Genomic DNA, 13,900 nt, shown 5'->3' with positions numbered 1-13,900 from the left:
ATTTATAGAATGACGGAGAAAAATTATACTATATCAATCAACATAACAAAAGTTATTCTATATGACATGTAAAAAAATTAAGAAATAAGACTAAAAAAAGAAATTTAGTTATGCTATCATTTTATATTTAAAGAAACAAAAATATATAGTACAAATTGAATACATTCATACATATAAATTGGATACACTTATACATTGTACACGTCAAACCAAAAGATGTAATATTATTTTTATAGTATTACTTTATTGAGGAGTAGTTTAAGTCTACAAGGAAATTAGAGTAATATTTGCGGCTAAATTCCAAGATTAAAAATTATAACTATTATTTATCAGTAAAAAATGTGTAAGTGGGCTTGTTTTTATGGAAGTTAAATTATATGGTTAATTTTTGGTTAACTGATAATATTTATAATGAGTTAAGTTGGTTATATATATATATATATAAAATCAAGCCCCTTAAAAAATCGGGTCTCGCCTCGTCGTCCACTTTGTCCTACCCTTAGACCGACCTGATAGATTTAACTTCTCTTTAAGTCATGTAACTGTATTAGTCATTTTTTTAACAATCTTTCACGTTGTTTAATGCTTATATAAATACATACATAAAAAAAAATACATAACAAAAAGCAATCTTATAAAACATATCATAGCAACATAGCAATATCTAACCTCTACACTTACATCTAGAGGTGCACAAAAAAACCGGTTAACCGTTATTAAAAAAACGGTTAACCTAACCGGTTACTAACCGGTTATTACTGTACCGGTTATAGGTTATTATTAACCGTAGGTTAGTAACTGATCATGGATTTCAAAACAATAATCGATTATTAACCGGTTAACCGATAACCGATTTTTTTAAAGTAAAAATAACCTATAACCGGTTAACCTATATATTATTAATAATATATAATATTTTTAGTTTCTGCTTTTGCTGTGTTCTGTTTCTGTCTTGTTGTCTTCTGTTTCTGTTTGAAAATCAAGCCGGTTTGTAGTTTCTGTTGTGTTTGTGATCCAGCTAATGCTGTTGTTGCTCCTGTTTCGGTTGAGTTGTTGCTTTTGCTTGCTTGCTGCTCCTGTTTCGGTTGTGTTTGTAATGCTTGCTTGCTGTGTTCTGTTTCTGCTCCAAGCAACTCTAAGCAGCTAGAGTTGATGGAGTCGATCAAATATAAAGAAACTATTATCACAAGTCATTTAATGTGTTCACATTAGTAAGAATTAATTAAGCAGCTCAAGTATGCAAGTGTTGTTGTGAGTCCGGTTAAAAAAAACCGGAAATAGGTTAACCGGGATCGGTTAACCGGTTATTATTAACCGAAACCGATTACATCAGTTATAGTTTTTTTTTAGAACCCAAACCGGTTATTAACCGGTACCAGTTAACCGAAATCGGTTTGTTTTTTAAAAAAAATAACCGGTTTCGGTTACTAAAAAAAATAACCGGAACCGGTTAACTGGTATTTGCACCTCTACTTACATCTAATATTTATTTGTTTACCTCTCAAGGGAGCTTATAAATACCATGTTTGTTTTTTGAACAAATAAATACCGTATTTTTAAAAAGTGTGATATCAATTTCCCAATTAGAGCTATAGATAATTTTTTCACCTCTATTTAAGAAAGATAATGATAAATCAACCTAACTCGTATGTTATAAAATCTGATTATAAGACGATAACATGTGGAAGAATCAAGGAATAAGATCAAGAAAGATACTTAATGGAATCCACGTGTCAAATTCTTAAGGTTTTACGTTGATTATTAGGTATATTAGTTAGGTTAATTGATCATTTTTAATTTACGAATTCAACTTTGTTTTTTTATCTTAAGGATTTTAGCCTAAAAAAATGTTTTTGTGTTTGTATTTATTAATTTTTTTTGTAACTTTTAAAAGTAACTTTACATAAATATGTAGAGATTTCTAAAGTATGTATTTATAGTTAATTTCTTTTAAAAACTTTGAATTTATAATGATAGAAACAATTTTGTGATAGTTTTTTTTTTTTACATATCAAATTATTATCAAAGATTTCATTATACTAATAAACTTTTAGATGCATCTTAAAAAGACTATCTGATTATTGTGTTTCATAACGCAAGTAATGAAAAAACATATTTGACATTAAAAAAAAAACTAATTATAAAATTTTTCATATAGACAAAAAGTGGTTAATCTTTTGGATTGTAAAAATAGATTGTTTAGAATAAAAAATAGTAACAGAAGAAAGAAAGAAATCAATAAAAATTCTCAAATTATCAATCCTTATATGAAGGTGTCGAATTCATTTGCATGGCCAAATTTCCACAACTGCTGCCTTCGTCTATTATCCGGCCTTCATGCCATTGTGGTGGCTCCTGACTATCGTCTTGCACCAGAGCATAGACTTCCGACAGCCTTGGAAAACAGTTATGGTGGTCTAAAGTGGATACAAACGATGGCTAAAGGTGGTGATCATGGAGAAACTTTTGACGGTTGACTTTGATAGTTTTTTGTGACAGGTGACTCTTCTGGTGGGAATATAGCACACTACTTGGCGGTTCAGCTAAGACCGTGTCCAACGGAGCTGTCACCGGTGAGGATACGAGGGTATGTGATGCTGACGCCTTTTTTTGGTGGGACAAAGAGAGACCAATCAGAGTTGGAAGGGTTGACGGAAAAGGTTTTAACGTTGGAGCTTTTTGACATGTAGGTCTCATCATGCTTGCTTTGATACAAGTAGTTATACATGTTTTATCATGTACAAGTAAATATGATCATTCACGTGCACAAAATGAGCAAAGAAACAGGGGAAAATGTTATTATATAAACATGTATCCATAAAGTGATCAAGTTGATATGGAAAACTTAACATTATAAACATCAAGCACAAAACCATGACAATGGTATAGCATAATAGCAAAACCATGGCTCCGCCGACAACATACAAGATTCGGAAAACCCACAAAATACTTCAAAAGGTAAATACTGCATATCTAGATAAAAATGACTACATAATAAAGGGCTTTGGGAGTAGTATATAACCAATTGTGCTTCACAAGGAAGTGATTAAGTAGGTAATTAGTCAAAGTCAACATGATAAATACTAAATATAAGCACATAAACATTGTCGCGGTACTACGGTAGTATCTTCAAACCAGCTCAGCATCTTTTCCTCTTTCTCGTTTTGTCTTCCGTTATGAACTTGTCGCTCCATCATCTACAATTCAATTAGTTGGTACCAAAACTTAAGGGTGGTGATAATAGACGAGTTGGACAACATGTTTAAGTAGAAAACGGATTTTTTGAAGCAATGTAAGATTTATGTATTCCCTTACACATTGAATTCGATTTCTTTCTTTTTCAATTAAATCTTTTAATCGTATTACATCTTATTTTCATGGGTATTCCAAGCTCGTACAAATGATATACCATCAATGCATATTATTAAAGTTTAAAAATAAACTGACAAGTCAAAATACCAAAAGTTGTGTTACCTATTTGAGAGATGAAAAGCGATGACAGGCAGCATGAACAGCAAGATAAATGGCAGAACTCTGTAGTAATGATCACCAAGTAAGACCAATCCCCAGCATTAGCAAAGAAAAAACACATATACAACAAGTATTACCTTTACAGATGATGGCTCCCACAAAGTGTCACCCTCACCTGTTTACAACGTATCACAACATAAGCGACACGTGAAAACATTCAGAAAACCTCAGTTGAAGCTAAATGTAGCCGGCCACTTATCCTGAAAATTGGATCAATTTTGGGTGTGTTCTCTCACAAGCAAGTAAGATACCGATACGAACAATAAAATTGGCTAAAACAAGACATGGTTAAAACATTGTATTATAACAATGATTAAGTAGGCTACGTATGCATTAAAAATACACTCTTTTTAATGGCATTTATTAAAAATACACTTGCACAATTTTGATCGGTTAAGACCCGAATTAAAAATTAAATTGCCTTTTGATAAGTTACGAAATTTTAAAATCTAATTCTTTACAAAATATACTGAATATTCTATTTATAATGATTTTTGGTATATAACATTAATGCATATTTTTGCATTAGCAAGTTCTATATAAGTTGAGGCATCTAATTGATTATAACTAAATGAATAAAAATTAGACAAGTAGTAGTGCATAAGACATACCAAGAGCACCTGCATTTTCCTGACTTGTGTATTTGACTGAAAGAGCCTGTTCAACATACCAGCATCATATTAAATTGGTTCCATTCACAATGAACAATATTTAGGACCACAAAAAAAACCAAACTTATTAATCTCTTAAGTCCTGGAAAAATAAACCCAACTTACAAAATCTGAAAAAACCTACCCGAATTGCTTCGGCAAATGTTTCCATAATTAGTTTTGAGTTTGCGTCTTCTTCACGGTTTGCCTCACTGCATACATACTTGATTATTTTGTCCTGCAATAATAATAATAGAATCATTAAACCATAAATATAGCGTGTTTGCGATCACTTTCTAATAAGTACATAACGTACATATAATGCAGAACCACCAGCAACTAATGCGTTTTCCTTCATTTCAGCCCTCACCCCAGGGATCATATCAAGAAAATACTCCTTTGCTTCTTCAACAAGCTATTATAAAATCAAAATTACATAATCAATATTGATTCCACATTAACTTGGTATAAAACAGTTCTTTTTGGAAATGTAATGAATACTCTTGATCAAATACCAGTATACTGATTTTTTTTAATAGTTTATGGAAAGAACCTTGTCTTCTCCACAAAGAACAATAGTGGTCGCCTTGCCTTTAGGACATCCACTAAGTATGCCAAACATTTCATTTTTAAATTTCTTATGCTCAAAACGCTTGCAAGTCCCTACACGCTTTTCCAAGTACTAAAAGTACATTATATATTTTAGATAAGTTAAACAAAACATGCAAATACTAAGAATATCAATAAACATATAGTTTTATTTGAAAGTAGAAGGGGATTACTATTTCTGGTTGATCTATATGGTTGCCCGATTTCCTTAAAGCAAAAGTTGCAGCTGCAGCACAATCTAGATCATCTTCGGGTACTAGATCAACAAAATAAATACATCGCTCTGCCAATTCCTGATGATTAAAAAAGATACAAAAGTTAAATATAAGAAATGAGTTTCATTGACATGAAAGAACCGATGTTTACCACCTTTTTTGCACCCTCATCAATAGCTTGACATGACAAAACGATGTTGGGATGACAATTATCCAGTATATCATTCAAGCTAACTCTGTTAATAAAAAGTATAAAGTGTCAAAATCCCATGAAAAAATTCTAATAAGCAAGACAAACTGATTAAAACTATATCTACCTCAATTCCCTTTTTTTGGATTTATGAACAGGCTTGATGTTTATGAGCAGGATCTCTCTGAATCCACCACCACATCCAGCTTCTTAAAATCATCAACTTGTAGTTTAAACGTGATACCTTCTACAAAAAAGGATTCATCCATGGTACCACCAGAAACCTAGAGAAAAGAACACTTAAATGATGCATAAGAATTAAATAATTAAAAAAATATTGCATCCTCATAACAGTTCTACCAGTTATGTTGTCAACAATCTAGGGTGATGTTTGTTGTTTATGAGTGAGGGGCGATGTACAATTCTTTTTTCAAACACAAAAACTATTTGTTTTCCAACTCTTCAATCTTTGACAACAATTATCTCAAAACATTATACCATCAATCACATACCTCTGATCCATATCTATATCCACCTCTAATCTATATCCATATCCATATCTATATCCGCCTCTAATCTATATCCATATCCATATCAAAATCTATCTATCTATCTATCTATCTATCTATCTATCTATCTATCTATCTATCTATCTATCTATCTATATTCTACATTATAAAGCATACGATCCTTCAAAATTTATCAAAAAAGAACTTAATTAACCCCAAACTACCCCTCTTCTTTATTCATTAATTTAAATATCTCTAACTAATATATCTATAATACCCTTTATGACATAATTTTACAATATCACCCCTCAACCCTTATTATAACTAGCCCAACCCCTTTTACATCAATTATTTTTACATTAATAACCACACCGCCGCCGCATTGCGCGGGTCCCTTCTAGTATATATTAAGTTTTAACGTATTTTACAGCAAATTTAACATCATACAATCATACCTTAATATCCTATAAGTTTTAGAGTCCTTTTTAGGTTACCATAAAAAATCAAAGAACTTTTCAACAAAATATGCAAGCATACAAATCACGCAAAATCTCTAATATATTTATGTAAGGAAGAATTGCATATATCCCCAAAATTACAATCAAAATTATAATTTTCCCCAACTTAAAACTTAAATAACAAAAATACCCATTATTTTTTTTAAACACACAAATTTACCCCATTTATATCTATTTCATCATATAAAAATAATTTATGACCATTGTACCCTTTTCTTTTATAAACTTCAATTTAAGCATCTGCTGCCTATATTCCACATAAGCATAGCGAGATTTCAAATTGATCAGCAACAAAAAAAGAAAAACCACGAGCATAAGTGTACCATATATTGCAGCAGCTAAAACTAGAACTTAAGCCCACCAAATTCACATGAATTCCAATGAACATCGATAAATAATGACTTAACAATTACAGAGCATATCAAAATGCATAAGTAACTCAATAATATGACAAATCAAAATCCATAATGTTTAAAACCAAATGTTCCAAAAATCCACCAAAAACAACTAACAATAACACTTATGAGAATATATGACTTCTAAAACTAAATGTTTACAGGAACATCCATTTAGCCATCTAATAACTAAAAAAGCCACCGTCATTATGACATTAAAATCATTCCTCTTATTTGGCCACTTTAAAGATCATAACTAAAACACCATGATCGAAGACATAAGATAAGCATGCCAATTTATTATTAAAGAAGAAGAGGAGGGAAAAACTTACATCACCGATATACAGTTGTTGTGATCAAAAGCAATATGAGAGAATTGGAAAACTTAATTAATTGTAGATAGAACCCAATTAAGATAAGAATAAATGGAGGCATTATTTTGGCGCCCAATTAGTAGAGGCTATAAGTGTCTATCCATAGTCAAATATAAGATTGGGTATTTTGTTAATTAGGTTTTAAATTGGGGAAATTTGTAATTTAGATTGTAATTTTGGGGTTATATGCAATTCTCCCTTTATATAAAAAGATAAATAAATAAAAACGAGAAGGAAAGTGTGAAAAACCAAGATTTTGTTAAAGGGCATGTACCTTCTTTACTTCAATCAAGTTGAATCCATCTTCAAAATCACCTAAACTTGAATCAAAAGGACCAACATAGTCATCATCATCATAATCATATCCTGAAGCATGGACAACACCAACAAGAACGTCTGCTACACGTTGTCGTGTCTGAGAAGATCTAAACAGCTTTTTCGGGTGTTGTTTGGCATAGTATTTGGATAGTACGTCTTTCATGCGAAAATCTTCTATACTTTCAGTTGATCGATTGATCTCTTTAAAGACCTATAACATAATTTTGAGCTTCACAATTAGATTATGATGGTGATGTTAAGTTTAATTTTTAAAAAGAAAGTACAAATTTGAATCTACCTTATGACAAACAGTTACAAAAACTTCCTTGATTAATTGAAGAGAAACACCACGTTCTTTTAAGCTTTTGGCACCTTTTACAAGTTCCTTCTTGAGAAAAGGTATTATAACTTCCTGCCACCAGATATATATATATATACATACATATGAATAATAGTTGATTAAAGTTAATGGAAACAGGGATATTTGTGTACCTCATCGTAAAACAATGTGTAGCCTTGTTGACGCTGATTATGTTCAAATACCACCCAAATTCAATAAAAACAAAAATATTAATATTAGTCAATAATATACGTAATGAGTGGGTGATAATGAGGAGGCCGTATTACCTTAAACCTTTCCATTATCGATCACCAATATATGAAAGGGGTTGAGAAAAAGGGAAAAGTAATGATGGGCTGTCTCCTGTCCTTCTTTATCAACACAACACTTAGAATATATAGATATATATATATATACACACACACATACAGATATATATTATGCAACACATACAGATATAATAAATAAATAAAAATAAAAAATTGTGTGATTGATTAGTATGGAGGGATTGAATGAAACCCTAGAATTTTGAATAATAATGAATTGAAGCACATGAAATTTGATTCAATTGAAAGAATTACCGGCAAATAATTTGAAACCCTATCTCCGCCTAATTTTACAAATCGCTCACGATCTCTCTCTCTCTCTATATATATATATATACACAATACATACAGATATATAGTAAATAAAAATAGAAAATTGTGTGATTGATTAGTAGAGAGGGAGGGATTAAATGAAACCCTAGAATTTACGAATGAACTTGTACGAATAAACTGAAGTAAATCTTATTTGATTCAACCGAAAGAAAGTAAGAATTACCTGCAGGGTGACAATTAAATGAGAATAAAATGAAAATGAGAATAAATGAGAACACTTAAAAATTACATTTTGATGCATTAAAAGTCCATAAAACTGACATAGTGCACAACTAATTATCATTATTTAAGTGTTTAAAAACACATTGATCCGTCAAAATCAAAAAAATCATGTTTTTTGTTGAATGCATCATTTTGATAAATATGCATCCAAGATGGATGCACAAAACAAAAAACATGATTTTTTCGATTTTGACGGATCGATGTGTTGTTAAACACTTAAATAATGATAATTAGTTAGGCACTATGTTAGTTTTATGGACTTTTAATGCATCAAAATGATGTTTTTAAGTGTTCTCACCGTTCTTATTATAAAAGTGTTCTCACTGGAGTGTTACCCATTACCTGCAGATAATTTGAAACCCTATGGCCGTCTAATTTAACAAATCGCTCACGACTATATCTATATCTCTATAGATCTGAGATATATTTATAAGAACGCCTGGTTTGATGGACGGGTTAGAATGGGCGGTATGGTTGTATGGAAGCAAAGACGATTGATGTGAATACGGGTCAAAGTATGGACTATGAAGACAAACAGGCTAATTCTTCAAATGAAGTTATGGAGTATGTGAAGCCCAAGAGACAAATCAAGAAGCCCATCAGATATGATTGAGTCAGCCTTGACAAAGTCTACAACTGCCATTTGTGTTTCCCTTTATTTTAGTATTTCAATTAACCATGTTTATTTTTATTCCTAGTAACTGACCACACGTAGAGGTCAGTGGGTGATAACTTCCTTTTGTAGTTTCTATTTAATGCAAGTGTGAATGAAAATGATGGCAGTGAACATTTAGCAAATTCAATTCTCCTTAAACTTTCTTCTTGAGTCTAACCCACTTACGGGTCCCAACATTTGGTGCTTTCATTCACATTCTCAAGCCATGCCACCCCGCAAAGATCAAACCAACCCAGAAGATCCAATGCAAGCAATGCTAGAAAAAATAGACAAGTTGCTGAACAATTATGAACAGTCATCTACTCAAGTTAACACGTTACAAACATCAATCACCAACCTCGTTTCTATACTAACTAAACAGGCCGAATTGATTAATACAACACCCAAACCCCAACCCATTTTTGGCTCCCTATCACCACCACCACCACCACCAGGATCTGGATTTGGATCTGGTACACCACCACCACCAGGTAGCAAAAACCCGTCACCTCCAGAAACTCATGCTCGAACCCCAAAAATACACTTACCAATTTTTGATGGTTCCAACCCACTAGATTGGATTTTTCAAGCCGATAATTACTTTGCATATTACTCGTTACCTATGGACCAAAGGATCATCCAGGCAGGATTCTATCTCACCGGCGAAGCACTAAGCTGGTACAAACACTTGGAAAATAACCGCTTACTCGGCACATGGCAGACTTTTACTAGAGAACTGGAAATTTGTTTCGGGCCTTCCGAGTATGAGAATCACCAAGCCACCTTGTTCAAACTGAAGCAGACATCCAATGTGCAAACCCTCCAAGCAGATTTCGAACGGCTAAGCAACCGTGTGGTCGGGCTTTCCAACGAGGCTTTACAAAACTGTTTCATCTCGGCTTTAAAACCGGAAATCCAAGTAGAGGTAGCACTGCACAAACCAAGTTCCTTACATCAGACAATGGGTTTAGCAAGACTTGTAGAAGAAAAAATCAATGCCACATCACAACATAATAAACCGCTTTACTTCCCTCGCAATTTTTTACAACCCACAAAAACCACCTCCACATCCACTTCTACATTACCACCATTACTACCCTTACCACCCAAACCAACTACTGGTGCTATCCCATTCGCAAAACAGCCTGTTACGACAACTAATAAACCACTACCTCTAACTTGTTTATCACAGGAGGCCATACAGAAGCGAAAATCAGAAGGCTTGTGTTTCCGTTGTCCGGAACGTTATTTTCCAGGACATAAATGTAACCCACCACAGTTTTTAATCTTAATGGATAACGAGACAGCAACATATGATCCATTACCTGAAAACACGAATGTTGAGGAAGATAAAGGTTATAGCCAACATGGACCAGAATATTTCGCTCTGTCAGATGCAGCATGCGTCGGCCTTTCAAGCCCTCGAACACTACGCATCACAGGGTACCTGCAGGGAATACTGGTTAATGTACTAGTTGATTCGAGTAGCACACATAACATATTACAACCACGGGTGGCAGCATTGTTACCTATGTCACCAAAAGCAATCAAGCCATTTTCAATTATGGTCGGTAATGGAGAACATCTGGTGTGCTCTGGTTTCATTCCATAAGTGCCAATATGGCTTAACAAGCAACAATTCGTCATTCCATTTTATGTGATTCCAAACAAAGGTGCCGACGTGGTCTTAGGAATGGAATGGCTAGGATCATTGGGACAGATCAACGCAGACTTCTCAATCCCATCCATCACAATCTCTCACAATTGCAAGCAGTGTGTTCTTACAGGTGAAAATTTAAACTCCCTTATCACCACTTCTAGTTTATCCCACTTAATCAAACAATCGTCAGTTGAGTCTATGCACACAATGGTTATAAATCATCAACCGACTACCACAGTGAACCCTAACCTGCTACACCACCATGACCCAAACATTCATCAATTGTTGTTAAATTACAGTACCCTATTCGACCCTCCCCACAACCTACCCCCTAACCGACCACATGACCATCACATACCAACGCTTCCTGATGCCAAGCCTGTGAACGTGAAACCCTATAGGTATCCCCATTATCAAAAACAAATCATGACCGATTTGATCACTGAAATGCTTAAAGATGGGATTATCCAACCAAGCAATAGTCCTTATTCTTCACCAGTTTTGTTGGTACGTAAAAAGGATGGATCATGGAGATTCTGTGTAGATTACCGAGCACTTAACGCCATTACAATTCGAGATCGCTTCCCAATTCCAACTGTAGACGAGTTGTTAGATGAGCTCTATGGTGCACAATTTTTCTCCAAGATTGACTTACGAGCCGGGTATCATCAGATTAGAGTCACACCATCAGACACCAACAAAACGGCCTTTCGCACCATAGACGGGCATTATGAATTCCTCGTTATGCCGTTTGGCCTCACTAATGCACCCTCCACATTCCAGGCAGCCATGAACGATTTATTTCGTCCGGTTTTGAGAAAATTTGTTCTCGTATTTTTTGATGATATACTCGTTTACAGCCCATCCTTGGAGGATCATTATCAACACCTCCAATTTGTCATGGAAGCACTAGAACAGAATCAGTTTCATGCCAAGGCAAGCAAGTGTATTTTTGGTGCACGTGAGCTGCCATTTTTGGGTCATATTATCTTCGGGGAGGGTGTACAAGCGGAGCCTGACAAGTTGGAATCTATTCAATCCTGGCTAATTCCGTCATCCATGACTACACTTCGAACCTTCTTAGGTTTGACGGGCTATTATAGGCGTTTCGTTCCGAACTATGCTCGTTTGGCCGCCCCGCTAACCGACATCCTCAAGATGCCAAAATTTTGCTGGTCCACTCAAGCTAATGAATCTTTGTTAGCTTTAAAACGAGCCATGATAAAGCTTGTAAAACTTGCCCTACCCGACTTCTCTCAACCATATGACATCACAACGGATGCTTCGGGAACAACAATAGGTGCCGTGCTGGCACAGAGGGATAAACCCATTAGCTTTTTCAGTAAAAAGCTCTGCCCCAGACTACAACAACAGTCCACCTATACCCGTAAGCTCTATGCCATCACAGAAGTTGTCAAGAAGTGGCGCCAATACTTGTTAGGACGCAGATTTTGCATCTTTACAGACCATCACAGCCTTAAACACATGCTCACCCAAACTATCCACACACCTGAACAACAAAAGTGGATTAGCAAACTCATGGATACGATTTTGAAGTACACTTTAAACCGGGGAAAGATAACAAAGTCGCTGATGCCTTAAGCAGGTTAGAACATCCTACCACACTTGCCTTTTCATTTCCTCAAGCACTATGGTTGGAACCTCTCCGAGAATATTGGTCAGAGAATACTGACGGTCAGACAATGGTTAAAGCTATCAAGGAAGATCCAGCAACTTTTCCACAACACCGAGTTCAAAACGGACTTGTTTTTCTCCACGGTAAACTTTATGTTCCCAATCTCACTGACCTTCACAAAAACCTGTTACACGAATTCCATTCTTCCACCTTAGGAGGGCATTCAAGAATTGGGGCAACTACAAGCAGAATCGCTGCCCACTTCGCTTGGTCCAATCTCAAAAGAGATGTCACTAATTTCGTTAAACGTTGCCATGTATGTCAATCCACCAAACCTCAAAACCACAAGCCGTACGGGCTTTTGCAGCCATTGCATATCCCTTCACACACATAGATGGATATGTCCATGGATTTTATAACCCATCTACCACCATCAAATGGGAAAACAGCTGTGTGGGTCATTGTAGATCGCCTCACCAAAGCTGCACATTTCATTGCCTTGAGCCCCAACTTCATAGCCACCTCTTTAGCCTCCATTTTTCTCAAAGAATACTACAAGCTACATGGGTTACCTAGTTCAATTGTGTCCGATCGTGACCCAATTTTCTTAAGCAGATTTTGGAAACAACTTTTTCAACAACTAGGTACTAAGCTTCATCACTCGAGTGCTTATCATCCCCAAAGTGATGGCCAGTCAGAGGTTGTTAATCGATGCCTTGAGTCGTACCTAAGGGTGTTTGTTTACAATGAGCCTAAGAGTTGGCCTCAATACTTATACTTAGCCGAGTTCTGGTATAACACTTCCCATCATTCAGCAATTCAAAGCAATACATGACTCGTCATCTCAGTCAACCAACATGGCATCCATTGAGACATCCTTAGCAGAACACCATCGTCTATTGGAGCTCCTCAAACATACCTTAGCTAGCTCGAGGCAATAGATGGCCATACAAGCAAATAAGCAGCGTTGTCACAAGGAATTCCAGGTTGATGATTTTGTTTATCTCAAGTTACAAAAGTACAGACAAACCTCCATCGACAATAAAAATCACCACAAGCTATCAAAGAGGTACTACGGACCTTATCGCATACTTGAACGCATCGGGAATGTTGCTTACCGTCTACAATTACCGGTAAATTCTCGCATTCACCCCGTTTTCCATATTTCACTTCTTAAACCTAGTTTCTCAAGTGAGGAGTCGGGATACCTGAAGGTATGACAACTGAAGACTTTGTTGCATACATGACAGATTGCAAGGCTGCAGATCAGAAGGTATCTTGTTCTTTGTTTTCTATAGCTGACGTTTGTAAAATGGTGTCAGATTTGAAACTTGAGGTATTAAAATTAAAAGAAAATTTAACTAGTTTATCTACTGAAAATGTTATTCTTAAGAAGGAAAGTAACGTGACTAAAGATTC

General features: G+C 34.9%; 2 protein-coding genes across 2 annotated transcripts; one reads left to right on the top strand and one right to left on the bottom strand.

Annotated features, from left to right (window-relative positions):
• The first annotated feature begins 2,267 nt into the window (after window positions 1-2,267).
• LOC122601348 (probable carboxylesterase 15) lies at window positions 2,268-2,690 on the top strand. The gene is made up of 2 exons (XM_043774114.1): window positions 2,268-2,448; window positions 2,500-2,690. The coding sequence occupies exons 1-2, from the start codon at window positions 2,268-2,270 to the stop codon at window positions 2,688-2,690; spliced, it is 372 nt and encodes a 123-aa protein (XP_043630049.1).
• Window positions 2,691-2,861: 171 nt separating this feature from the next.
• Window positions 2,862-4,951, bottom strand: LOC122598811. Its single transcript, XM_043771297.1, has 7 exons — window positions 4,735-4,951; window positions 4,498-4,596; window positions 4,327-4,419; window positions 4,143-4,188; window positions 3,609-3,646; window positions 3,475-3,534; window positions 2,862-3,197 (listed from the first exon to the last, which is right to left on the bottom strand). Exons 1-6 carry the CDS (start codon window positions 4,801-4,803, stop codon window positions 3,475-3,477), a joined length of 405 nt encoding a protein of 134 aa, XP_043627232.1. The 5' UTR covers window positions 4,804-4,951; the 3' UTR covers window positions 2,862-3,197.
• Between the last annotated feature and the right edge of the window lie 8,949 nt (window positions 4,952-13,900).

Source organism: Erigeron canadensis, chromosome 5, assembly GCF_010389155.1.
Source record: "Erigeron canadensis isolate Cc75 chromosome 5, C_canadensis_v1, whole genome shotgun sequence".
Lineage (NCBI taxonomy): Eukaryota > Viridiplantae > Streptophyta > Magnoliopsida > Asterales > Asteraceae > Erigeron > Erigeron canadensis.
Note: the sequence above shows the minus strand (reverse complement) of the source record. Positions and strands in the feature narration are given on the sequence as shown.